The 24,855-nt window shown below is 38.8% G+C and overlaps 3 protein-coding genes across 5 annotated transcripts; 2 read left to right on the plus strand and 1 right to left on the minus strand.

The window, feature by feature from the left end:
- Positions 1-92: 92 nt before the first annotated feature.
- On the minus strand, positions 93-9,966 carry tm9sf1 (transmembrane 9 superfamily member 1). Of its 2 annotated transcripts, none has more exons than XM_059327177.1 (9): positions 9,459-9,966; positions 8,061-8,272; positions 7,105-7,236; positions 6,659-6,781; positions 5,080-5,438; positions 3,453-3,607; positions 3,067-3,252; positions 2,060-2,333; positions 93-1,228 (listed from the first exon to the last, which is right to left on the minus strand). In XM_059327177.1, exons 2-9 carry the CDS (start codon positions 8,265-8,267, stop codon positions 835-837), a joined length of 1,830 nt encoding a protein of 609 aa, XP_059183160.1. In that variant the 5' UTR covers positions 8,268-8,272; positions 9,459-9,966; the 3' UTR covers positions 93-834. The 2 variants fall into 2 exon arrangements, with proteins under 2 accessions (XP_059183160.1, XP_059183159.1); XM_059327176.1 differs by having other exon boundaries at positions 8,061-8,275.
- Positions 9,967-9,974: 8 nt separating this feature from the next.
- On the plus strand, positions 9,975-14,402 carry fen1 (flap structure-specific endonuclease 1). 2 transcript variants are annotated; one of them, XM_059327178.1, is made up of 12 exons: positions 9,975-10,193; positions 10,674-10,792; positions 11,060-11,162; positions 11,280-11,382; positions 11,554-11,617; positions 11,806-11,915; positions 12,259-12,395; positions 12,553-12,619; positions 12,902-13,033; positions 13,130-13,281; positions 13,690-13,804; positions 14,062-14,402. In XM_059327178.1, exons 1-12 carry the CDS (start codon positions 10,120-10,122, stop codon positions 14,137-14,139), a joined length of 1,254 nt encoding a protein of 417 aa, XP_059183161.1. In that variant the 5' UTR covers positions 9,975-10,119; the 3' UTR covers positions 14,140-14,402. The 2 variants fall into 2 exon arrangements, with proteins under 2 accessions (XP_059183161.1, XP_059183162.1); XM_059327179.1 differs by lacking the exon at positions 9,975-10,193 and adding an exon at positions 10,393-10,584.
- Positions 14,403-19,348: 4,946 nt separating this feature from the next.
- LOC131962207 (B-cell receptor CD22-like) lies at positions 19,349-24,848 on the plus strand. The gene is made up of 8 exons (XM_059327174.1): positions 19,349-19,421; positions 19,644-20,027; positions 20,844-21,161; positions 21,264-21,524; positions 21,681-21,952; positions 22,036-22,126; positions 23,054-23,102; positions 24,487-24,848. Exons 1-5 carry the CDS (start codon positions 19,349-19,351, stop codon positions 21,941-21,943), a joined length of 1,299 nt encoding a protein of 432 aa, XP_059183157.1. The 3' UTR covers positions 21,944-21,952; positions 22,036-22,126; positions 23,054-23,102; positions 24,487-24,848.
- Positions 24,849-24,855: the final 7 nt, after the last annotated feature.

Genomic DNA, 24,855 nt, shown 5'->3' on the forward strand with positions numbered 1-24,855 from the left:
TTGAGGACTTGCGCATAAGCTAAAATGTACTGGAAGTGTAGCATTTTCAGTCAACCAAATTGTGTAAGACAAAAGGAGAAATCAGCCCAGAGTTTTGTGCTAAGAATATTGTATTACAAAGCATTTTATTGAAAAGACTATATTTACATCAGAACCAAAGTCACAGTCTGTGGTGACCATAGAATACAATAACAATATTGCTCCCATCACCAACATCTTTCAACAGCTCTTCAATCAACAATGCATCATTCTTCTTTTCCACCATGGGGCTGTGTGGCGCTTGACAGGGCCAGTGCAAAACATTTTTCTATTACATTTGAATAGGCTGCCACAATTGTATGTGTGGGGGAGTATAATTGCAAGTAACAACGCTTGCACTGCTGCATAATTAATCCAAACTATAGTATGAGTCAGTGGGAAACAAAGACTAGACCCTACCAAGCATTGGCAGACCATACAGTAGGTACCAGAGCAGATGATGCCATACTTGCATCATACAACGATTTACTGCATTCACTCATGTATCGTCATACATTTTACCCATTCATTCCTGATAGGTCAACACATCATCCCTTTGTAGTGAGATATCCCATTTAATCCTTAAATAGATGATCCATCTTTCCCTTTCCCTTATTACAATAATGACAGCTCTATTTCAATTATTAGCTCCTGTCAAATCAAGGTAAAGGCCCCTGTTTCTACCTCCCAGAGGTGTGTGTTTGTGTGTAGTGTATGACTGAAAGCAAGAGAGGAGAATGAGGATTGTCCATGTGTGCTATGAGGAAATGTTTGTTGATACCTGTGTGTATGTGTGTGTGTATGCACATTTCTTGCCTAGTCCATCTTGAGGCTACGGTAGATGTAGCGAATAAATGCCAGCGAGGCCCAAAACGACACGCTGCCCAGCATCAGTGAGAAGACCATCGCTGTGAGCAGGGAGTAACCGAAGAACTCGGTGCTCTGCACCAGGCCGCTCATAGAGGACCGGTTCCGGTAGTAGAAAACAGAATAGACGAAGATGAAGAGGCCGGTGGAGCCGGTGCTCAGGACGCTCCGCCACCACCACCGGTAGTCTTCGCCGGACAGCAGGAAGTAGGTGAGCGCGACAGAGATGCAGGCGCCCACTGAGAGCAGGATGGCGAAGACGCACAGCAGGATGCCATAGAGCGTGTAGTGCTCTCTGCCCCAAACTGTGGCAAAGATGTAGTACAGCTCCACTGAGATGGCACTGAGGGAGAGAATTGATGGAAAGGAGGATTTAATGTTTAGAAAATTAAATGCAATTGGGGTTTTTTTCTCCATTGCAGTGGAAGTCTTGTTTGAAAAATGCTGGTTTGTAAGGATTGTTTTTAAGGCTAAGGATATGTCTGAGTTAGAATATACAGTGCACCAAAATGTTTAATTTGAACTCCAGTAAATATAAATAAATAAAAATAGTATGTAAAAAATATTTTACTATTTGAGATTCATTTATTCCGTTGTCATTTGTGACAACGAAAGCTCGAGTCTTGTGTTCACTCGTCATTCATAGCCAAATAAGTCCTCTGTTGATCCCTCTGGTGATCATTTATCACTTGCTAATGTCCAGACATACACTGAACAAAAATATAAACACAACACTTTTGTTTTTGCTCCCATTTTTCATGAGCTGAACTCGAAGATCTAAAACTTTTCCTATATACTCAAAATAACCATTTCAACCCCCCAATAAAGCAAAACTGCACATTTTAGAGTGGTCTTTTATTGTAGCCAGCTGAAGGCAAGTCTGTGCAATAATCATGTCTAATCTGCATCTTGATATGCCGCACCTGTGAGGTGGGATGGATCATCTCGGCAAAGAAAAAGTGTTCACTATCACAGATATAGACAGATTTGTGAACAATATTTGACAGAAATGGTTATTTTGAGTATAAAAAACTGTTTTAGATCTTTGAGTTCAGCTCATGAAAAATGGGAGCAAAAAAAATGTTGCGTTTATATTTTTGTTCAGTGTAGATTCATTGACATTAAACTGAGCCTTTGATTGAAGCACATCCTTCCCACACATGAAGCCCCTCACCTGAATGGAAGGAAGCCTCCGATGGCCATGTGTACCGTCGTGTGTTTGTACCAGGGCTGAGCAGGGATTTGCCGCGGGATGTTGCGAGTGCGGCAGGGCGCCTGGAAGCTGCCGGCTCGGTTCTTTCCCACAATGCCGCCGATGACGGTGAGCGGGAAGCCCACCAGCACCCAGGCACCCAGAATGAGGAGCACTGTGGTGGCTGGCAGAGCCTGAGTGGAGCCGCTCCACCAGTGGATCGAGTTCACAACACTCCATGTCAGGAACAGAGGAGCTGCGGGAATGAAGGACCAATTAAAGGATTGTTTTTGCATACCGTTGCTTATTTACTTCATGAGACCAGGGAGTTTCATGTGACAGAGGGAGTATGTTTTTAAAACCACTGGATGAACCTGAACATATACTCCTGCAAAGTGAGTGATGGGATTCTACTTTTAAAGTAGATCAAAAAACTTCACAAGCATACTTTGGCTTTCATATATTATTTTGCTACTTTCTTTATCGACTTATAGTTTATTGGCTTCAATTGAATTAAACAAATAGTATATAATTATATACATTTCACATATTTTGCTAATAATGTAGTGCTACTCATATACAGTGCATAACAAAATTATTAGACCACCTCTCATAAAAACAGTTTTGAAGGCAATTAAAATCTATCTTAATTTGTTTGTTGTTGCCTCCAAACATCCTTCTTCAACTTTATCATCTGATTTTGCAATGACAGTGCTGATGTATAAATGGTACATGCTTACAAATGTAGAGGACAAATGTGAGAGTCGTGATGAGAAACAGGAGGGAAATTAAACAAAGAAGGAGAAAACTGGGTATAAAAACATCAAGTTTTTGTCAGAAAGATTACTATCTGAATCCATTACAGACAAATTGAGTTTCCATCAACTGTGAAGACACTAATAACTATCATTGCTCTTTTAAGAACTATGAACTTTTTAACCCTGCTCTTACAACCAAAGTGTAAAACGATCCCCTCTTATCAGACTCACCAGAGAAGAGCGATGAGGTGAGGATGATGTTCCACACCCAGCGCTGGCCGTTGATCTGTGTGTAGAAGCTGCATGACACATATCCTGACACACAGCTGGTCAGAGCGTACAGGACGATGGCTGCAGAGTTGATGGCACCATGGCGGTGCACATTAAACATTCCTAGCAACGCCATAAAGATGATTCCTATTGCAACAAGGAGACATGACAGCGGTCACTCCTGCATCTTAATTCTGTACAAACATTTTCAGGTTTCTACCTGTTATATGACTCTGCTGCTCAGTTTTCAAACAGAACAATAACAGTCCCTTATTCTGTTTGTCCAATGTGCGTGTGTGTCCACATTCAGTCCTGTGTTTTGGGCGTATTTGAGAATGAATGCTCACCTGTGGCAAGAGTAAGGAACTGAGCCCCCACTCCTAGCACCGCACACAGGAGGCTTTTATAAGGGGGAAACCTGAAGACATCAGTGTGTATGATCTTCCAGCCATTGTCTCCCTGGTCCAGATCATCACAGCCACCCTCCTCCTCCACATTGTACCTGCAGGTGAGGAGGAAAATGCTTTAAGCCAGGATAACATGCAGCTGAAGAGCAGAAGGTGTTATCAGCCCACACTATGTCAGGAGAACATCTGGAGTATGTAAAAGGGGGTAAGGCTGTCTTAGGTCTGCAAGTATTCAAGACCCAAACTACCCTGTACCTGCATGTAGACTTATGCAGAATTCACTGCATTATGTCCAACAGAGAATATATTATAAGCCAAACCATAAATAATCCAAAGTTTTTTAAGAAAATGTGCCAAAAAACTTCTTTATGCATTTATTTGCAGTAGATTATACTACTGTAATGCTCTCACCAGTCTTCCATAACGATCCACCACAATTAATTCAGAACTCAGCTGCCAGGCTTTTTACTAGAACATGAAAGAGATTTCATCTTACCTGCACTGACTTCCAGTGTGTTGTTGGTTTTTTTTTTACATTTTGTTTACAAGACTCTTAATGCTCTTGATGCAGATTAGGGTACATTACAAATTACTTGTTGTTTTCTAATCCTTGTGCCTTCTTAGGTCCTCAATTGCCATTTAAAAAAAAAATACAATTTATCATGCAAATAGGAAAAACGACAGGTCAGCAGATGCACATAAACTATGGACGTCTTTAAAGACTAATTGTTACTTTTGATTTGTAAGTAACTTTGTTGTACTTCTATCTTTCACATATTCTGTTGTTCTTAGAATAATCAGTCTTACTATTTTCTGAATGTTTGGTTTAATCAATGCACAGTATTTGCACATTTTAATTTGCTTATTTATATTTATTCTCTTTTTTCTTCCCTTTATTGTAAGACACTTTGAGCTACACTCCCTATATGAATGGTGCTTTATAAATAAAGTTAATCTTTATCATATAGTTAGAAAACCACAACATGGTTGCAACTAGTATAAGTAAAAAATACAATTATGGCTGCAACTACTGAGTATATTTATTACTGGTCAATGTTTTTTTAATATATTTACAACTAGTCTACAAAATGTCAAAAAAAATAATAAAAAAATTGAAAAATGGCTTTAAAAATTCCAAGTTCCCAAGGTGACATCTTGCAATTGCTTTTGTTAGACAAGCAGCAAAAAAACAGTAAAAAAGTAAAAAACAAAACAAAAAAGAAACAACAAAAACAGACACTAAAATGAGTTATAGAAAACTGAGAAAAGCAGCAAATCCTGACATTTCAGAAGCTGGGATCAGTTAATTATTTTGCCATTTTTGCTTCATAAATGAAAAATAACAATCTTCAAAATTGCTGTAGAGGAATTTTTTCTTAGCAAATTTGTCATGCATTGTTAAAAATAAACCATCTAATAACTATATTTAAGCTATTTTAACAGCCTTTATGTTTCTTGAAGTGAGTTGAAGTCTTTATCAGCCATTCCCTGATATTAAGAGACCTGAAACATAAAGTTTACCGTACATTCCCAGAAAATAACCACTTGAGCTCCTCCGCTGACTAACCTGGCGAAGTCATTCTTAAGGACCCGCATGAGGATGATGATGACGAAGCCCAGCAGCAGCACCACCAGCACCAGTGAGTTAATGATGGAGAGCCAGTGGATCTCCAGCGTTTTGGGGAAGAACGAGTAGTCCCGGAGGCGCTCGGCTCTCCGGGATTGAGGCAAAGGGGACTCGAACCAGCGCACGCTGTAGGTGTGGGTGACCATCACGCTGCCTCCACCCACCCCGACTCCGCCCACCGCTGCACCCGCCCCCTCCTCCAGGGGAACAGGTTTCACGTCTTTTACTGAGACATTGGCGAAGATGACAGAGTCGCCGTTGTACTCGATGTTGAAGTCCAGGTGAGTCCACAAACCCACCTGTCAGAGGAGATAGAAGGGGGCAGGGAGGAAGAGAGTGACAGAACAAAAGAGAGAGAGAAAAAAAGGATGGGTAGGAAGTGAGAGATGAGAATAACGACAGTGGATGTGGTTCAGCTAAACAGGAACTTTGCATAAAGATAATACAGATATCAAACTGCAGTCTTTCCGTTTCTCTCTCTGTCTCCCTCACACGACTCCTTCACCTTTTCAGATTCCGCACTTTTCAGGCATTTTCAAGGTGCATTTTCAAGGTTTTCCAGCACCTAATGTAGAGTACATAAACTCTGTGGGCATGTTATAAGTTACACATAAAGCCTTGTATAATGCAATAAAACTTTATGATGCTTTAAATCTTCAGGTTGTTTTTTTTTTTACAACAGGTGTTCATTCAGTTATATCTTTAGCACTGAGGTCATAGTTAGTGGAGGTGTTGCACTGGACTGCATTAAACTGGGAGGTATGTGTATCAATTAGAAACACCTTTCATTATAATTTAGTCCAGTACAACCCCACCTACACAATCTCAATAATAAACATGTTATTAAATGTACACATTCCTGACAATGTAAAAAAAAAAAAAAAACAAGCCCGGCTTGAGCGAGTTGTCTTAATTTTCAGGCAATTTCATGCACTTCTTTGTAAAATAATTTTCTATATCTCGTCACAAGCACCCTCCTAAATTCAGAGTGACCTCTGCTCATATCAAACTATTGGACACAGACTCGACCTTTCCTCCAATTTATGAGTAACTCTCACTGTTCAGGTTTACCAGACAATAACAGCTAGCCTCCAAGTTCGATCTGTTGCATTCGTCTCTTTCTGCCCGTGTTCTGTGCAGACAGAAAGATCACTTCTTGGTTCATGCATACTCCATGACTAATTCAAAGTACCCATAGGTTTAGGTGCTATATTTGGAAATATTTTGATGAACTCACATAAGCATCATGTTAAAACATATATACCATGGCTGGGGGTGCACTGTCACTGCACTGTGATACACAGTTGGTTGTTGTCACTTCTCACATTTTATCAAATCAACTTCCAACTTAAAACATCTTGAGTGCCTTTCTCATTTGTGTGTCCAGCATCAGCAATTTCCACAACATTATTTAAAAGCTATACCTTGAAAAACCCACATTAAAATTCAAGCATTTGAAGGATTTACAGCAACCATTTGACTGCACGTATCCCACCCTCAGAAGTACAAACGGGTTTACCTTGTGGCTGTGAGGCAGGAAGCCACTCTCCTCTATGTATCCCACAAACCCCCAGATTGGGATGTCATCCAGGACAAATTCAAAGTAGAACAGCTCCTCGATGGCCTCGCGAAGTTGGTCCACCTGACACACACAAAACATATCCACGATCACATGTCATGCATTCAAAGGCCACTGCCTTCAAACGTACCATTTATAAATGACATTATAATAGATATTCAAGAGAACCACTTACTTGTGCAGGATTTGAAAAAGTAGTTATATATAATGGTCCTGATCTTGCAACATCTATAATCCAGTAACCAATTTATAAAATGCAATAATTTCAGTTTGAAATCAAGCTACTAAAATCCCCTGTGACCTGGGAATATTGAAGGTTCATTCAAGATGTCTGATAGTACACAAAGTGTTAAGTCCAACTATCCTGGTTTAATGTATCTAAATACCTGTTTGTCTGAAAGAGTGAGCTTGCAAAGAGTTTTTTTCTCCACGTTCTCTCTGAATTGGATGTGATATAACGACTCTGCCATCCTGTCACCGTCCAGCACCTCTCCCAGACTCAGGGACTTGTGATGCACCTGAAGAAGAAGGTATAATTTGAGACTGAGCGGAAAAAAAACAGAACAAAGCATTAGCTGACCATAATATCTGTGAGCAAGTCATTCCAAAACACCACATGATGTAGTTATAGCAGGCAAACTGAAAACAAAAACACAGCTTTTAATCACTTAAAAACACAGTCAACAGCCATAAACAGTTCTCATTGACAATTTGCTTTTAATATGTTTCTAGGCACAAAATGTTCTACAAATTGGGCTTTATATGATATATGAACTTATCCCTCTGTAAAACATTCTGAATGCAGACAGGAAAGAAAGTAGAAAGTTTGGTGTATGTAAGTGCTGCTGAAGTGCAAATTTTTGGCTTGAGGTTGAGATTTTTGTTGTTGTTGAGAAAACTGCCTTTAAAGACATGCATTGTAAATTCCATACTGTTTGCAAGACACTACAGCTGTATAGGGTGGAAAAATATAACAAAAAATATCAAGAAATGTACCTAGTTGATTTCTTACATTCTGAAAATGAAGGTTTTATCTGAAGCTTACTTTGGTGAATTTAGAGTAAATCCACAGATTCAAATAGACTTCATAAAACCCTAACTGTATTTTCAATGTTTTCCATTAGTCTGAAAGAAGACATGTTTTTGCCTGTAGTGTCTCGCCGTAATTGTATTGCCAGATGAAGATACAGTACCGCTCAGATAAAAACATTTAGAAAGGAATGTTAAGACTTAGATGTTATCCTTACACTACTGTCTACATTTCGCATGATAAAATGAACTCCAGTTCCTTTGTGGATTTCAGCAGCCCAATAATACAATGTGAAACAGAACAAAGACTGACCTTCTCCGGCCTGCAGACAGGCAGGGTGTAGTAGTGATATGTCTCCTGGGGGTTATGATAAGGGCCCACTTTGTTGACATAGAGAGTCACGTTGTCCCCCTGCTTGTAGCCCACTGCCCAGCCTGAGAACAAGCACAGGATCAAGACGCAGTGCAGGCCCATCGTCCTCTGGCAGCCACCTGGCAGGTGTCCTATTCCACACTGCATAACCCCTGCTGCAAAGATGGACATCAGTTCATGAGGGACGGGTGTGATTTAAACCAGACTGACACTTACATTATGCCTCAGAAATTAGGTTGTGTCAATGCCAGTTAGCTGCTTTGCGATGATTATGTGACAAGTGGAGAATTTTATGCAACGTCACCCCCCCTTACATTCTAACAAACACAGCAGAAAATTTAGGAACACTCAGACAGAGCTGTGACAGAAACTGTGTAACCACCATGAGTTGCAATGTATTTAATCAGTTTTATCAAAACAGCAGGCATTTGACTGAAATGCTATGTGTGCTGTCAGTTTTTTTCAGTCTGGTAAGACTTTGTGAGAGTATACACAAAATGACAATGTCAGTTTCAATGATCAAAACCAAAGGAAGGATCAGTGATCCATAAAATTTGAACAAATCATCTTTGAGTGGTACATTCCAAGACAATATGGCAGTGACAGTCACATCAAGCTTGATACTATATAGCCTATAGTTTTTAAAGAAGAATTTAAATGTAAATGACGGCTGACAGGGCATAAATCCAGCAATCTGTTGCTCCTTATAAATCAAAACTTGATAGTCTAACAGCGCATAGCCTTCAGTGCTCCTAAACAAAACATGTTTTAATCAAAAACTGAAACTCAAAAGTTTAATTGAGTCATGAATTTGGAGAATCATGAATCATTGGAGAGGTTGATCCAGAGTGGCAGTGGTCTGAGTGTGCTGTCTGCTAAGAAGCTAATCACTTGTCAATAACCCACTGTGTCAAACTGTTTGCTGTTCTGCCTCTTCAGAGGAGCATCCCTGCCGGTCTGGACCTCCAGAACTTATTAGTGCCATTACAGAAGATTTCCTAACAAGAATACCCCAGGTTTTTAGAAAGGCTTTAACAGAGCATATTCACTGGACAAATAACAACTTGTGCTGACATCTAGTGAGTGAAGTAACATCATGGAAATTGCCTAATTGATTGCATTAAGAGAAAGCGCGCAAGGTGTGCAAGGCACCTCCTATTTGTTTAGCAGATTCCGTGTAAAAATCGTGACTATATTGGGGGGCTCATTTATTCATGATAAACAAACCGCTTATGTACATCAACACTGGTTTATTTTAAAGAAGCATGTTGTATTTTTATCTACAGCCCCGACAGCAAATGACCACAGGCAAGAAGTTAGAAAAAAATCTGCACTAACCAGTATCACTCTTGTGTCACCACAGTTGAAATGCTGCTGCAGATCCAACAAAACCTGTCTGTTCGCCGGATTACTTGGACTCCAGGCCCCGACAGTCTCCTCTCAGCTCCGGTATGTGACGATGCTGGAGCTTAATGTAAAGATTTACAGCTAAACATCTCGGAAATCCTCGATGCAGAGTCACAACGTACTATGCATTCATTGCTATCATATCCGGGTACACCAAGTACTTTTAATGACACATGAGACGATGTTGAAGAGGGGTCCGACTCCACGTCACCTTAAAAAATAAAAATAACGACGACTCGGTTGAGTTTTCCGGAGTGGGCGGAGAAACAAAAACACACCTCCGACGCTACCGGTTATTCGCAGCTGGTAAAATATCCATCTGACAAGCCATTTGGCATGACCGTGGTTTATTTGTGTGCTTAAACGCGACTGAAAACCAACAGTTTAACCGTTTGAAGACCTACCTAAGCGACTCTATTATTTTTCTTCATTGACCGGATTTCCTTCAACATCAACGCACCAATCAAATGCCCCTCCAGTACTTCCTCGTTAGAATCCAGACCTCAGTAATCAAACCTGCACTGTCAATGCGAAGTTGTTCAGCGTCTTTGACGATGCCCTAATCGATAGATTGATAGGCCATGTCTGCTATATGATTTCCCGCGAAAGAGACGCAATTCCTCGCGGCCAGAGACGCAGGGAGAAGTGCAAAAAAACAGCTAAGCGGTGAGTTGAAAACAGAAAACAGTTTAACCTCATTTCCTATGTGATGTGAAACAGCAGCTGCTGCTGTTCGCTAATGGCATGTACATTGTGAATAAATGTGACAGTATGTATGTTTTAGCCCCCCAGCTAGCTATATGCGTGCAGCTCTACTTAGCTTTCTGCGGCGGAGCTACTTGCCAGGACACGTTCAGTCCCTGCAAATCCCTGTTCAAAAACTGACAATTTAATGTGCCGGTATTTTACTGTAAATCTGCACTAACAGAAAAATCTTACGTTTTGTTTTAGATATTACCAGTAGCTCGGCTATAATTCGGCATGCATCATAATAAGAAGCATATGTTATGTAAACTACTAAAACCAGGTCGTGTATTGCTCCGACGTTTTAACATAGGTGGGTCTCAAGTCTGATGTACCAGTTACCAGATATTGTGGTCAGAATCAATGTGTTTGAGAACATAACATTATTTTATTGTTTTTCAGACTTTGGTGGTTTCAGTTTGAGCTTCAGCCCAACACAATGGGAATACACGGACTGACCAAGCTGATTGCTGACCAGGCCCCTGGTGCCATCAAAGAGCAAGACATCAAGAGCTACTTTGGTAACTTTTACAGGTCCTTTTCCCGACATATTGATGATGAGGCCTGCTTAAGAAATTGAAATGAGATCAGATGAAAGTTTAAAATGATCTTTTTGTAAATTGGATCAGTGTTGCTTTAGAAGGTATAGGGGCAAAACAAAGAGGTTAAGTAATTCAGTGAAGCCAGGTTATAGTGTTGTATTAATAATTTCACATTAGTGGCTCAGAATTTATAACTAAAAAAGCTAAAATAATCCACCAACTATTTTTTTTCTCGATCTTTTGCAGGCAGGAAAATTGCAATAGATGCCTCTATGTGTATATACCAGTTTCTGATTGCTGTGCGACAGGACGGGAACGTTTTGCAGAATGAGGATGGCGAGACGACGAGGTACAACCCCCATAAAACAGACACTTTAAAATTCAGACTACAATTCTTTCAACTGATCTTAAAGGAGATAGCTCAAGTCTGAGCACACAGCTGAAACACTTTTGCTCTTTCCCTCAGCCACCTGATGGGAATGTTCTACCGAACCATCCGCATGCTGGAACACGGCATCAAACCCGTGTACGTGTTTGACGGCAAGCCCCCACAGCTCAAGTCATCAGAGGTTAGTATGGGCTCTGATTTCCTTTGGTGCTTTTCTCCCTGAAATCTGTTATTGTGGAGATCAGATTGGTCTCCTTTATCTATATTCATTGCTGTGTAGTGTTGGTGTTGTTTGCACTTCACGTTTACATCATCTATCTCCTGTTTCATCACTCACTCTTGTCACCCCCAGCTGGAGAAGAGAGGAGAGAGGAGGGCAGAGGCTGAGAAGCTGCTTGCCCAAGCTCAGGAATTGGGTACAGTTAATTTCTCACTTTATTTAACAATAATCATGAACGGTAACTTGCTGTTTTGTACTGTGTCATTATATAGGCCCTGAAACTGTTAAGGGGAGATCAAGATTTATTTACATGGTTGACATTTTGAAAACATTTGACTTTGCTTATGTATTAAGCTGTCTATTACAATGCTTTGTCTCACCCAGGGGAACAAGAAAATATTGACAAATTCACCAAACGGCTGGTAAAAGTCACCAAGCAGCATAATGATGAGTGCAAGAAGCTGCTGACCCTGATGGGAGTGCCCTACATTGAGGTTAGATCAACTCTCTCTTTGCAATCCATGCTGTTTTTTAAGAACATTACCGCACTTTATAGTAATTTTACTTACGATTTCTGTGGAATCTTTTCAACAGTGATGTTTTTTCAGTGCTCTTGTAATGTTCAAATAATTAAACAAGTATATTTTTGTTGTTGCTTTGACACCTGAACAGGAATGCCTTCACCCTTAATAAATCTGGAGAAATTAAGTAAATTATTAACAGTAAAATGCTCCTCCTGTATTCCTGGCAATGAAAGTGTTTATTCTCCATGTCAGAGGAATCAATTTCAACAGGACAGGTCCTGGGAAATGTAATTTGATGTGTTCTGTATCGTAGGCTCCATGTGAGGCAGAGGCCAGCTGTGCTGCTCTGGTTAAAGCAGGGAAGGTCTTTGCCACAGCAACAGAGGACATGGACGGACTGACCTTTGGGACAAATGTCCTGCTCAGACACCTCACCGCCAGTGAAGCAAAGTAATGTTGCACCTGCTTTTACTGCATCATTATTTTTCACTGTTAGGCTCAATAACCGAAATGAGAATGGAGATTTCACCCTCTTTTGGTTCTCTCTCTTTGGTTCAAATTAAGGGGTCAGCATGCTTGATAATACAGAAAATATGTTTGTTTTCAGGAAACTTCCTATCCAAGAGTTCCACTTTAATCGTATCCTGCAGGACATTGGCCTGACCAATGAACAGGTATTTTTTTCTAACTTTGAGAAAGATGCAGCACATTATATAATCAGTGTCATTTTCCATTTGGGGTTAAATCAAGAATCTTTATCTCTGTTTGATATTTTGTTATACTGAGACTGCTCTCTGCAAACTGTCATGTAACTGCAATTATATGACAACTCCCAACTCCCTCCTGGTAACTAGCACTGTTATGTCCTATGAAACTTCTAACAGAAGTGGACAAGGTACAGGAGGGATATTTCAGCCTTTCTTGTAATTACTCCTTCTTTCTGTTGTCCATCCTAGTTCATAGACCTGTGTATTCTGCTGGGCTGTGACTACTGCGGCACCATCAAGGGGATTGGCCCCAAGAGAGCCATCGACCTGATCAGACAGCACGGCTCCATTGAGGAGATCTTAGAAAACATCGACCCAAGCGTAAGATGATGTCTGCTACAATCCATAAGTCCAGGCAGTTAAAAAATGAGGGTTTATCTCTCATGCTTTGTGTGTGTGTTGCTCTCCTTCATGCAGAAGCACCCTGCTCCAGAGGACTGGCTGTACAAAGAGGCCAGGGGTTTGTTTTTGAATGCAGAGGTGGTAGATTGTTCCACAGTGGATTTGAAATGGAATGAGCCAGATGAGGAGGGACTGATCCAGTTCATGTGCAACGAGAAACAGTTCAGGTGAAGCATCAACAGACTCTTTTCAGCACCGTTTCTTGTACCTGTTTCTGAGTGTGTACCTTTGCCTGATGGTGATCATCAAATTTGTTATTGCAGTGATTATATGAACAGATGACATGTTTATACAACATCTGACCACTAGGCTGCACTGTCGGCCATGTAGTGGCAGAGTTGATGCTTCTAGTGTCACTTGGGAACACAGCCAATCAACAACTCAACCTTTAGAGATTCAAAGCACATACCAGAGTCTGTTCACGATGCACTCTTTACAGTTTAGTTACTCACCAAATGCTGCTTTGGATGCTTGTTTTCATTTCTGAGAAAACAATGAAGGCTGGAAATATTGTGCAAACGATTACCTGTAGCTTTTCATTTATTTATTCATTGTTTTTTGGTGTTTGTGTGCAGTGAGGACAGGATGCGTAACGGCTGTAAGAAGATTATGAAGAGCCGACAGGGCAGCACACAGGGACGACTGGACTCTTTCTTCACTGTAACTGGATCTCTGTCCTCCAAACGGAAGGTAGAGCAAACAGTGCAGTCATGTCTTTCTGAAATAATAGGAAGATTGCGCTTGATTTAACCAAATACAATAGTGTGTCATGTGTTGTACCCCAGGTCTCAATCTTTATATAGTCTTTTTTTATAAGCAGAGGTGTTGAGTGGGCTGCTTTGTTCTGAAGCCAGTGTATATTTTTCCTTTTTTGAAAGCTGTAATACATGTACAGTTATCTGTTGGAGTCATGGAGTCATTTGTTCTATTTCTTTTACCTTACCTAGGAACCTGAGCTTAAAGGATCAGCAAAGAAGAAGCAGAAGACGGGAGCCACACCAGGCAAATTTAAGAAGGGAAAATAGACTAAGCACAGGACTCCTGTGATTCCTTTTGGAAGTAATAATTGGAACAAATCCCACCTAGTATAAAAAAAGACCATGGAGCTCCAGGTGAGACAGGAGGAAGCTACAAAACAACAAGAGGTTGTCATGAGTTCAGCTGACAGCTGTTGTGTATGTAAATGACCAAGCATGATTTTGTTGACTTAAAAAAATAAACAATAGGAGTATTTTAAAGAGTGTTTGAGGTTTTTTTTATCAAACTGTGTCTTTTAGTGAATAAAAGTGTTTTTGCAGAGCAACTTGTTATAAGTCTTTTGATTTCATTTTGGGTTAACTGACAAATAATAACTCAAGTGTGGTCCTTTTAAATATTTGAAGAAATGGGTATAAATAACTAGTTATTTCCTATTGTGGACGGTCTGGGCAAAGAATGTAACCTGCACCATGTGTCCTGCTTTCCCCTCAAAAGAATTTGCCCTCATAATTGTGATCAACATACAGTGAAAAATAGTTTAAAAAACTCCTAGATTAATTTAAAAACACATTCTGTTGGTATTTTTAAATATTCACCCTTTTCCATGTCACAAAATTACAGTGAAATAAGTTCAATAATATAATTTATAATAATACATTATTATCTTTTGATATTGAAATGAACAAATGCGAATATAATTAGAAAAAATACATTTCAATAAAATCAGTGGAGGAATGTAACTAATTACATTTACTCAATACTGTACTTAAGCAAAAATGAGGTACTTTTCCACATATGTTATTTTATACTTCACTACATTTTGAGGTCAATATTGTACTTTTTACTCCACATTTAGCTGCCAGCTTTAGTTACTTTTCTGGTTGAGATTTAACCTGAAAAATACAATACATTTAAAATGATTCTAAATGTTTATAAACTCAACCTTATAACAGTATATTAAGTAGTAACAGTAAATTGCTGCTTACATTAATGCATTTAAAACATTGATTAATATATTTGCAAAATATATACTTATAACATTCTGAGTGGGGTCATTCTGCAGGATGAGTTCTTTTACTTTTGAAGTACATTTTGAAGCTGATACTTTTGTACTTTTACAGAAGTAAGTTTTGAAAGCAGAACTTTTACTTGTAGTGGAGTCATTTCACAGTGTGATATTAGTACTTACTGCAGTTAGGGATCTGAATACTTCTCCCACAGCTAAAATGCAACTCTATACTATAGAATAAAACAGTGCAAGTCATATAGTACAAGAAGGACATTACCAGATGAGGGTTGGGTCAGTATAGCAGTTTTACGGTACACCATGACAATTGACGGCACTCACAAGGTACAATATATATATATATAGATATTATTTTTTATTTATTTATTTTTTCACAGCGCATTACTGAAAGAAATGCATTTATTCACATGAATCCAGTGAATCAGCAGTTTGGTGTAAGTTCCTCAGGAGGTCATAACATTTTCTGCAGGATGACTAAAATAATCATGGCGGCTCCATTTTCTCTTTTGACTTGCACTGCTCTAAATGTGATGAAATATGAGATGTGAAACCATTCGGTTTATCTTTGTGGCTGACTGACCATACTGAAATGCAGATACCTTTCCAGTTCAAAGGGGAAGTGGAAGGCTGCCCGTTACAGCTCCCTGTTACAAAACTGATTCACTGGTTAGTAAGAGTTTACTATTTTTAGATGCAGTTGGAAGTAATGTGCATCCTATAGTATATACATATTCAAAATTAGATAACCTGGACTCATTGTGGGTGTATTGTTGATATGAAGATGCAATATCAGATAATGCAGCTGCACCTAACACTTCATGTTTTCTGAATGTTTTTCACTTCCATTAAATTGTCTGATTTTGATTTGAACTGACTATTTGTTTAAAACTTTGCTGACAGACTGCTACTGACAGTTCCTTTATGTGCAGTCTCAGTCAAATATAAAGTAGAATCTATTAGCCTGACAGAACATGATGTTTGTGACAGAACAGACAGGATGAAAGAACACGACAGTCTTCTTTTTATCGGGTGAGTTCTTCATAAAACACATTTGTATAATGAATTAGCCAAAATTAATCGAATAATAATTACTTCGTTTCCTGTTATAGCTCAACTCTTAATGGGAATGCCAGTGATGACTCAAAATCTGTCAACCAGACTTCCGGAAGCTGAATGTGAGCCTGTCACTTTAAACATGATTACATATCTGTTTTGCAGTAACAATAATCATGACATTTTAAACACTCATGCAAGTGAGTACTACGAGAAGGTGGCGACTCACTTGAACAATTATATCCCTTAATAGTTCGGATTTAGATTCCTAAAACACAAAAATAACATTTTACTGGAACTATGTTTTGACGCCATGATGACACACACACACACACACACACACACACACACACACCTCATTAATAATGCTTGTTGTGTCATGAAAGAACTAGTTTCACTCATTTTCTTTCTTCATCCTTAAAACCACAAGCTGCTGGTTCTAATTTGACGTTGAACATTCTAACATTACTCCTACTAACAAAGCTTTTGTCATCACTACAAAATCTCTTCCAGACCCTCCCAAAGATTATGGTGGTCATCAGTCCCACTGATCCAGTGTCTGCTGGCAGCCTGGTGAACCTGACCTGCTCCTGCAGAGGAAACCCTCCTGTTGTTAACTTTGGTTGGATCATTGTCACTGATGGCGCTTGGAAATAAGTGATGATAATACTCAGTTTTATGGCTTCACAGTGAGCAACAGTAATTGAGACAGATTGTATTTTTGTGGATGTGCAAATTCTCATGGTAGGAAATTTTCACCTGGACATCAGTTGATGTTTAAAGGTAACTGCAGAAATTATGGTTTGTGATGTTTTAAAGTCATCAAATTGAAGTAGAAGCTGACCATGCTGCCGTGTTGCAGGTGATCTACTGGTTGGTGTGCTGGTTATTTTGAAGACTCTGGGAATCGTGATGCTCCTCAGTGTATTGGTCATCTTCAAGTGGTGAGACAAACTTTTCTGTGATATGATCATTTGCAAATACTGACTAACGAGTTACTTTTTGTCATGAAGAATTTCCATCTGCATGAAATAAGTCATTATTTTTACAGTATTAACACCAATGTAGTCTCCTTTTCTTCCAGCTGGTTTTGCTCAAGACACGGCATCACACTAGAAGGTAAGCGTCACGACACAACAGCGACACTGTTTGCTCAAAACTCATGAAGAGGTGAAATATTAAAGCTGCAGTGTCTGCACCATCAGGTCATGATAGACCAGAATGCAATGCAGCACGGCACCAGTAAGCAGAGCTAAACTCACTTTATGGCTTCCTGTCTAGACTCAAAGTGGGTCTCAGGGTTACAGTTGTATAGCATGCCCTTTTTGAAGATTTTGAAAGGCATTTTGGGAAATGTAGGAAAAGGTAAGCAAGGACGTTTGCAGGAATGGATACAACCAAGTATCAAATTGCTAAACTATGATATTTTCTTCTTTCTATCTTAACAGCACAAAGTTTATACTCAACAAGATCTCCAACCTATTTTAGCCGAATTTAGGCTACATTTAGGGCAAAACACATTCTGGTAAGGCGTTATAAAATACAGTTTAAAAAGTAAATAAATGTACGTAAATGCTGTAAAAGGATGACAAGACTACTGGAAGTAAAACTTAAAAGCGTGATGCATGGAAGTTCAGCGATGTTTAAATCACATTGTTTACTTTTGTTTCCACATGGGACACAAACCCCGTTCTCATGGGTGAAAGTCTGACACATGTTCAATATATTTGCCCATCACATTAGTCTGTTATACACAGTTGACCTCATAATCAACCCTGTGCTACAGGAAGGGGAAGAAAATGAGTAGTGATTTTAATAATCACAAGATGCTGAGCAGCAGCTTAGCGCTTTTATTTTGAAAATGAAACCTATTGAATGAAATGAATAGATATGAAATGTTTACTTTTCTGGCCCTGTGTGAGACTTATTGGTCAGTCGACTAACTATCACATTGGAAACATTTTGGAGAATGTACATTGAGCTGTGCAGTGATCAAAACTCTCACTGCAGAGCACCAACACCACTCTGTCTTTGTGGTTTCATTTCTACAGGATGCAGCAGAAGCACACTACATCAACAGAGTGATTCAGATCCAAGCATCATGAAGGAGAAGAGGAAGAGGCCATGTTAACTACCAGTGGATATTATGTCCACACTCTCACAGTTTTTAGGGCTGAGATTCAGCCTCTTTATGTATGTGGTAGCAGCTATTGTGAAAATGCTTGTTTCATTTCCCAGGCCAGCAAAAGTTTAACTTTTTATATGGTTGGAAATGGAAAAAGATTAATTTTATTTTAATGTAAATTTGTGTTAATTTGTAATTATAATTTTTTTGTGACAATCAAGATAACACAAAAGTTTGATGTGTTGATTAGTCAGATGATGTGTCAATATGTCAGATGATATGAGAGATTTTTATATTTATGTAGCACACGTATACTTCTGATCTGAACTTCTGTGACTTACTGTGATTCATATTTACTGTGATTGCACACAAAGTCAAATGAGAATCAGTATTTCATGTTGAAGATGTAATAAAGCAGTAGCCTGAGAGAAGAAAGCATAAATCTTTATCAGTCACTTTGTTCTTGCTGATATTTCACCTGTACTGTGTTCAGTATATTACACATAAAGAAGACATGGCTGTTCGTGAGTCAGGTGATAAAAATATTTATAGGGATGTGAGCATTATGAGCTTCCTTTCTGTACAGCTGCAGTAAACATGCTAATATCTACCAGATACTGTATGTAAGCTCAATATGTGGGCTCAAAGTTTGCTTTTGTTTGACAATAAATTGGTCTGTCGCAACATTTAAAATTACAGAATTGCAGCACATTTTTGAAAACCATAAGACATCATTATTTCTCCTTTTTGCCTGTTTGAAAATAATCTTACCGCTTTTGTTGATTTTGTTGACATTTTTCAGGTTTCTTTGTGTTTTATTTTATCTTGACTCAAATAAAGTCTGTGATATTGAGTAGAATTTATAAAATATATTATAATAAAGTGGCAAAACGTAGCTCTGCAGAAGTTTTTGCTGTATGTGTAAATGATGAAATGTGTGAAATTTATGAAGGGAAGTTACTTCATGAGACCTGAAATTGCTTAGCCAAATCCACATAACATGACCCAAGAATGGGAAATAACTGCGCGGTTGTGTTTGTAAATCTAGGTGATGAGTGTCATTACAGCCCAGAGTGTGAAAATGGTGACAGCCAACATGTTACTGAGTGTCTTACTTCTCCCAGGTGAGGTGCTTGAGATGTTACTTCAACCATTTACAGATTTAACTTGATCTAGAAACAAAGCAGAAAGATTTGGGAAGATACAGAGCCAGTTGTATACAATAGTAATAAGAATGGAAGAAAGAAACGAAATGCTGTTGCTTACTTGATTTGTTTGCGTATGATTAACTTTCTTGCAATGCAGATTTATTTGCATTCAATGTTAATCACAGTTCTGTTTTACAGGTGCGTTGGCTGCTTGTGTTCATAAATCAGCCCTATACTTCACTGCACCAAAGCAGATGGAAGCACTGAGTGGATCTTGTCTGCAGATCCCATGTAACTTTAGAGTTAAACCAGGTGAGAAATTCAACAGCACAAGAACAACCTTTGGAGTGTGGATTAAAACTAACCATGGTTTTAACAAAAATCAAAATAATCTGATTTTCAACAGCAGCAGGACGGATAATAAATATCCAATGAATATTACTGGAGACCTGAGTGAGAAAAACTGCACCACTTTATTTTCCAGTTTAATCACAAGTTACACAGACAGATACTACTTCAGGATTGAGAACTGGCCTTTCAGGGCAACAGCATACTGTGATTCTCTTCAAATAACAGTTAAAGGTAAGACATTGTGTTTTTTTCCCCCACAGTTCATCTATAATGTTTTTGTTTAGAATAACAAGAGACAAAGTTTACAGTTACCCTCATGACTCTGTGAGACTGTTATAGAATCAGCTTTACACTAACATCAGCATCCTTACATGCTTACAATGACTCAGATTCAGATGTTAGGCAATCAAACTTTATCTCCAGAGAACCTTTCATAAAGGTTAGTGCTGCTCACAGATGATTGAAGAACAACAACAAAAAAGACAGAAATTACTTTTTAGTTTGGGACAAATCCACCCAGGAAATAAAAATGTTGAAAATGTAATTAAAAAAAAAATGTAAAAACTATAATCAGAGTGATACTAGTAAAACAGACTAAAATAAATATTAGATTAAAGAGCCAGATAAAAATAGATTTAAAAAAGTAGAAAAGATGACAATAGATAACAATCAAAGTTATTTAAATGCTATAAATAATAATAATAATAATAATAATAATAATAATAATAATAATAATAAATGTGTCAGCACGATCGTGGAATATGTTATTTAGAAAATAAAAATAATGTAATGCAAAAAGATAGTTGTTCATTCCTTTCATTTGGGGGGGAAAACATGATTGACAGGTCGGTTCAGCATCTGTTATGTTCTTTGAAACAATGAAAGGTACAGTATGAGGAAATATATTTCACAATCAGTTTGATTGCAAAAGTTGCACTGCCAGTGAATATAAGGTCAAATAATTCAGATACAAATATTGATAGTGACATCTCTGTACATCTCTAGTTAAGTGACTCTATTATGTTCTGTGTTTGTTTAAACCCACAGATTCTGCTCCGAGGCCCAGCATTGAGATCTCAGGTGGTGTGAATGATCTGAAGGAGAAGCAGTCTGTCACTATAACCTGCTCAGCTTTCACTCCCTGTCCACACTCCCCTCCTAAACTCACCTGGACTCTCCAACAAGACCCTCACAACATCATAGAGCAAAACACAGATGGAACCTTTAGAACTAAAATCCAGGAGACCATCACTCTGTCAGACACACATGATGGACTCACCATCAGCTGTTCTGCAGGATATCCTGTGAATGAAGGAAAAGATGTGAAGACAGCAGCAGCAGAAAAAATCACTCTCAGTGTTTCATGTAAGACAGCCAGTGTTTGTTATTGGATCCTGTCTGAACATGGTGATTCATGCTTATGTCAGCTGATTTTAATAAATAATATTCATCTCTCATTTTCCTCAGATGCTCCCAGGAACACCTCAGTGTCCGTCAGTCCATCAGGTTTGGTGTCAGCAGGTAGCTGGGTGAACCTGACCTGCTCCAGCAGAGCCAAACCTCCCGTCAGCCGCTTCACCTGGTTCAAGAACAGCAAAGATGGAGCCATCAGTGTAGCTGAAGGAGACTTTTACAGCCTTAATGTCACTGATGGAGGAGATTATTACTGTGTGGCCACAAATGATCTCGGGAATGAGATGTCACCAGTGATCAGTCTGACTATTGAAGGTAAATACTGAATGAAGGAAAAGATGTGAAGACAGCAGCAGCAGAAGTGACTCTTAATGTATCATGTAAGACTTAATTAATTTTGTTTCATAACAATGATAGCAGGAGGAACACAAACTGATCTTTTCTCATCATTGTATGTGTCAAATCTTTCAGACTCTCTCAGGGACACTTCAGTGGTCATCAGTCCCACTGATCCAGTGTCAGTGGGCAGCGTGGTGAACCTGACCTGCTCCTGCAGAGGAAACCCTCCTGTTGTTAACTTTGTCTGGTTCATGATCAGTGATGGCAGACTGGAAATGATCCAAGCTGATACTCACTTTATGGCTTTAAAGTGGCCAACAGTGATCGAGGCAGACTGTATTATTGTGGCTGCAGAAATGATCCGGACTTCCAACTATCAACAGGATGTCAGCTGACATTTGAAGGTAGCTGAAGAATTATGGTTGGACATGTTTCAGAGTGATTGAATTGTTGTTTAGTAGAGGGTGACCGTGCTGCTGTGTTGCAGGGGATCAACAGTCTGGAGCTGTTGGTGTTCAGGTTATAGTGAAGACTCTGGGAATCATGATGCTCCTCACTACTTTGATCGTCTTTGAGTGGTGAGACTAACTTTTCTACAATATCATCATTTGCAGCAACACAGTAATTAGTCTAATGTAATGGCACCTTAATGGGCAAGAGGGACGGGAAGTGGACGGGTCAAACAAACCAAGACCGGTGTTCAAAGTTGTCTCCGGTACTGCTCCTACCTACCTGAACGCCCTGATTCAGACATATGCTACCTCATGACCGTTGCGCTCTTCCAATGAACGGCGCCTGGCTCTACCCCCCGTTGGTCCAAGGCAATCCAGACTCTTTGCATTTCTTGTTCCCCGCTGGTGGAACCCACTGACAGTTCCAACCAGAGCAGGGGCGTCCTTCTCTACCTTTAAAATACTTCTGAAGACCCAGCTCTTCAGAGAGCATCTTCTCTCCTAGCACCACACAATAATTCTACTCCTCATAGAATTGTCACTAGCACTTATTGATGCACTAATAGCCCTTATTGCACTATACCTTGATTGTTTGCTTTTATTCTTCCTGTAAGTCGCTTTGGATAAAAGCGTCTGCTAAATGACTAAATGTAAATGTTCATGTCCCTTGGAAATATAGAGTCAGTGTTGTTATTTGGAGTCAACCTGTGTATCTGTGTCCAGTAGCTAATGGTGGAAGTAGCTATTTCTAAGATCAACCCTGTTCCCTAACCTCAGTCAAGTGGTTTTTATTGCGGAAAGTTAACCGCTCCCTGTGAACACAGAAGTTTATTTTGAACAGCCACTATGCATTTACCCAGAGCCCTCTCTAAGGGGCTCTGCATGTACAGAGTGTAAAAGAAGACACTGTCCCTGACATGTCCAAAACTGGGGTTCCATGTGTGTCGGCATCAGAGGCCGAGGCTGTGACAAAATATTGATACATGATGAGAATGTGTTGAGCATGAACAACTAAAAAAAACAAAACTTAATTCCATCATCTTTTTCTTCCAGCTGGTTTAGATCACGACGCTCCACCAAATCCGTGGAGCCACCAGATGAGGTATTTTATTATACATCAACCTAATTGTCGACTTTAGCTGACAAAAAAGTAATGTGCGAGAGATTAATTTTGACAGGGAATGAACATAGACTTTATAAAATATGAATGCGGGCTCTGTGATGTCGCACAGGTCTGAAGAGCCAATTAGAAGCTCAATGCTCTTAAAATGTGGTATAATAACCTGATTTGGCTTATATGTCGAGCTTGGAACTGTTCGCCTGATAGGTTTGTTTTTTTTCCAGTGGTGGAATGTAACTAAGTACATTAAGTTCAGTACTTCAGTACACTTTTGAGTGGTGTGTACTTTACTTGAGTATTTCCATTTTATGTAACTTTTTACTTTTTACTCCATTACATTTAGCTGACAGTTTTAGTTACTTTTCAGGTTGAGATTTAACATGAAAAACATGATAAATGTAAAGAGATTAGACTTAAGTTGGTTTGTTTTAATTTAGCAAGCACTATTGTTGCTCTGTGTTTGCTGCATGTGTAAATCAGCTGTTTCTTTGCCCACATACCTGAATGTCATAATGCTTTACAAATCAATTTATTTTCCCGATAAAACAGATTCAAAGAACAACAGAAATGAATATCCACAAATTAAAATCACAGATAAAAATCACAGAAAACTATATCCACACCAAAAAAAGAACTTAATGCAAACAGCTTTAAACATGCATTATTTTGTCCACTTTGAGTCAGTCCAATATACAGACTCAATAATTAGATGGTATTACCTAATGAAGACTATATGGTGAGGATCTTTTGCTGTTTCATAATGTGGGTTTTGTGACTAGGGTTGCAAAATTCCGTGAATCTTCAAAGTTGGAAACTTTCCATGGGAATTGACAGGAATTTATGGGAATTAACAGGAATTTATGGGAATTAACGGGAATAAACCAAGAATTTACAAAAACTGAAGGTTGGCCCTTCACAGGAGCTTAATTATAGTTGGGGAAAATATATTTTGGCATAATGTTGACTAAAAGTGCACTTGAATATCTATTCTATTCCTCAATCACATGTTCAATTCAACATTTATATGTTCAATGGGACTTTTTGGGAGAGAGTGGGTCTCTTTTCATGAGTAATATCATATGTATATTATATCAACATTCATGTTTTTGTTGTTCAGTGAAATAATAAATTAATTAAAACTTGATGAACTTAAACCTAAAAATATATCTGTTGAAATGTTATGTTTTTTTTAATGTGGAATATTTCCAAAATTCCCCCGCTTAACTTCCCATGGAAAGTTTCTGGAAATTTACCGGAAATTTTCCACCCCTTTGCAACCCTAGTTATGACACAGTTATTGGCAGTAGCATTTTGCAGCTCTTTCAGCTGCACTGACATCACTCTCTGTGTTGTCTCATTTCCACAGGACGCAGCAGAAGCAGTCTATGTCAACACTTTAGTGGAGTTACATCCAACATGAGCCAGAAAGGAGAGGAAGAAGATGTCATGTTTGCTATAAAAACAACTTACTGTATTGTTTTTCTGTATTATTTAGTCTTCCAATAAGGTGTTTTATTTTAAATACTCAATAGTATAACTTTCTTTAAAGACGATGTGGTCATGTTGAACTAATTCATGGCATCTGATTTTTTTTCTTTTTTTCTGAAGATTTCAAAAAATGATGCTTAGATGATGTATACAAATGTAACTGCTTAGCTAGAGTTTCCATTGGATGCATGTAAAGAGTGTTAAATATAATGTTTTTAAAAGTTAACATCTCAACTTTCAGAATTTA

The sequence above is a fragment of the Centropristis striata genome, chromosome 23, assembly GCF_030273125.1.
Source record: "Centropristis striata isolate RG_2023a ecotype Rhode Island chromosome 23, C.striata_1.0, whole genome shotgun sequence".
Classification (NCBI taxonomy): Eukaryota; Metazoa; Chordata; class Actinopteri; order Perciformes; family Serranidae; genus Centropristis; species Centropristis striata.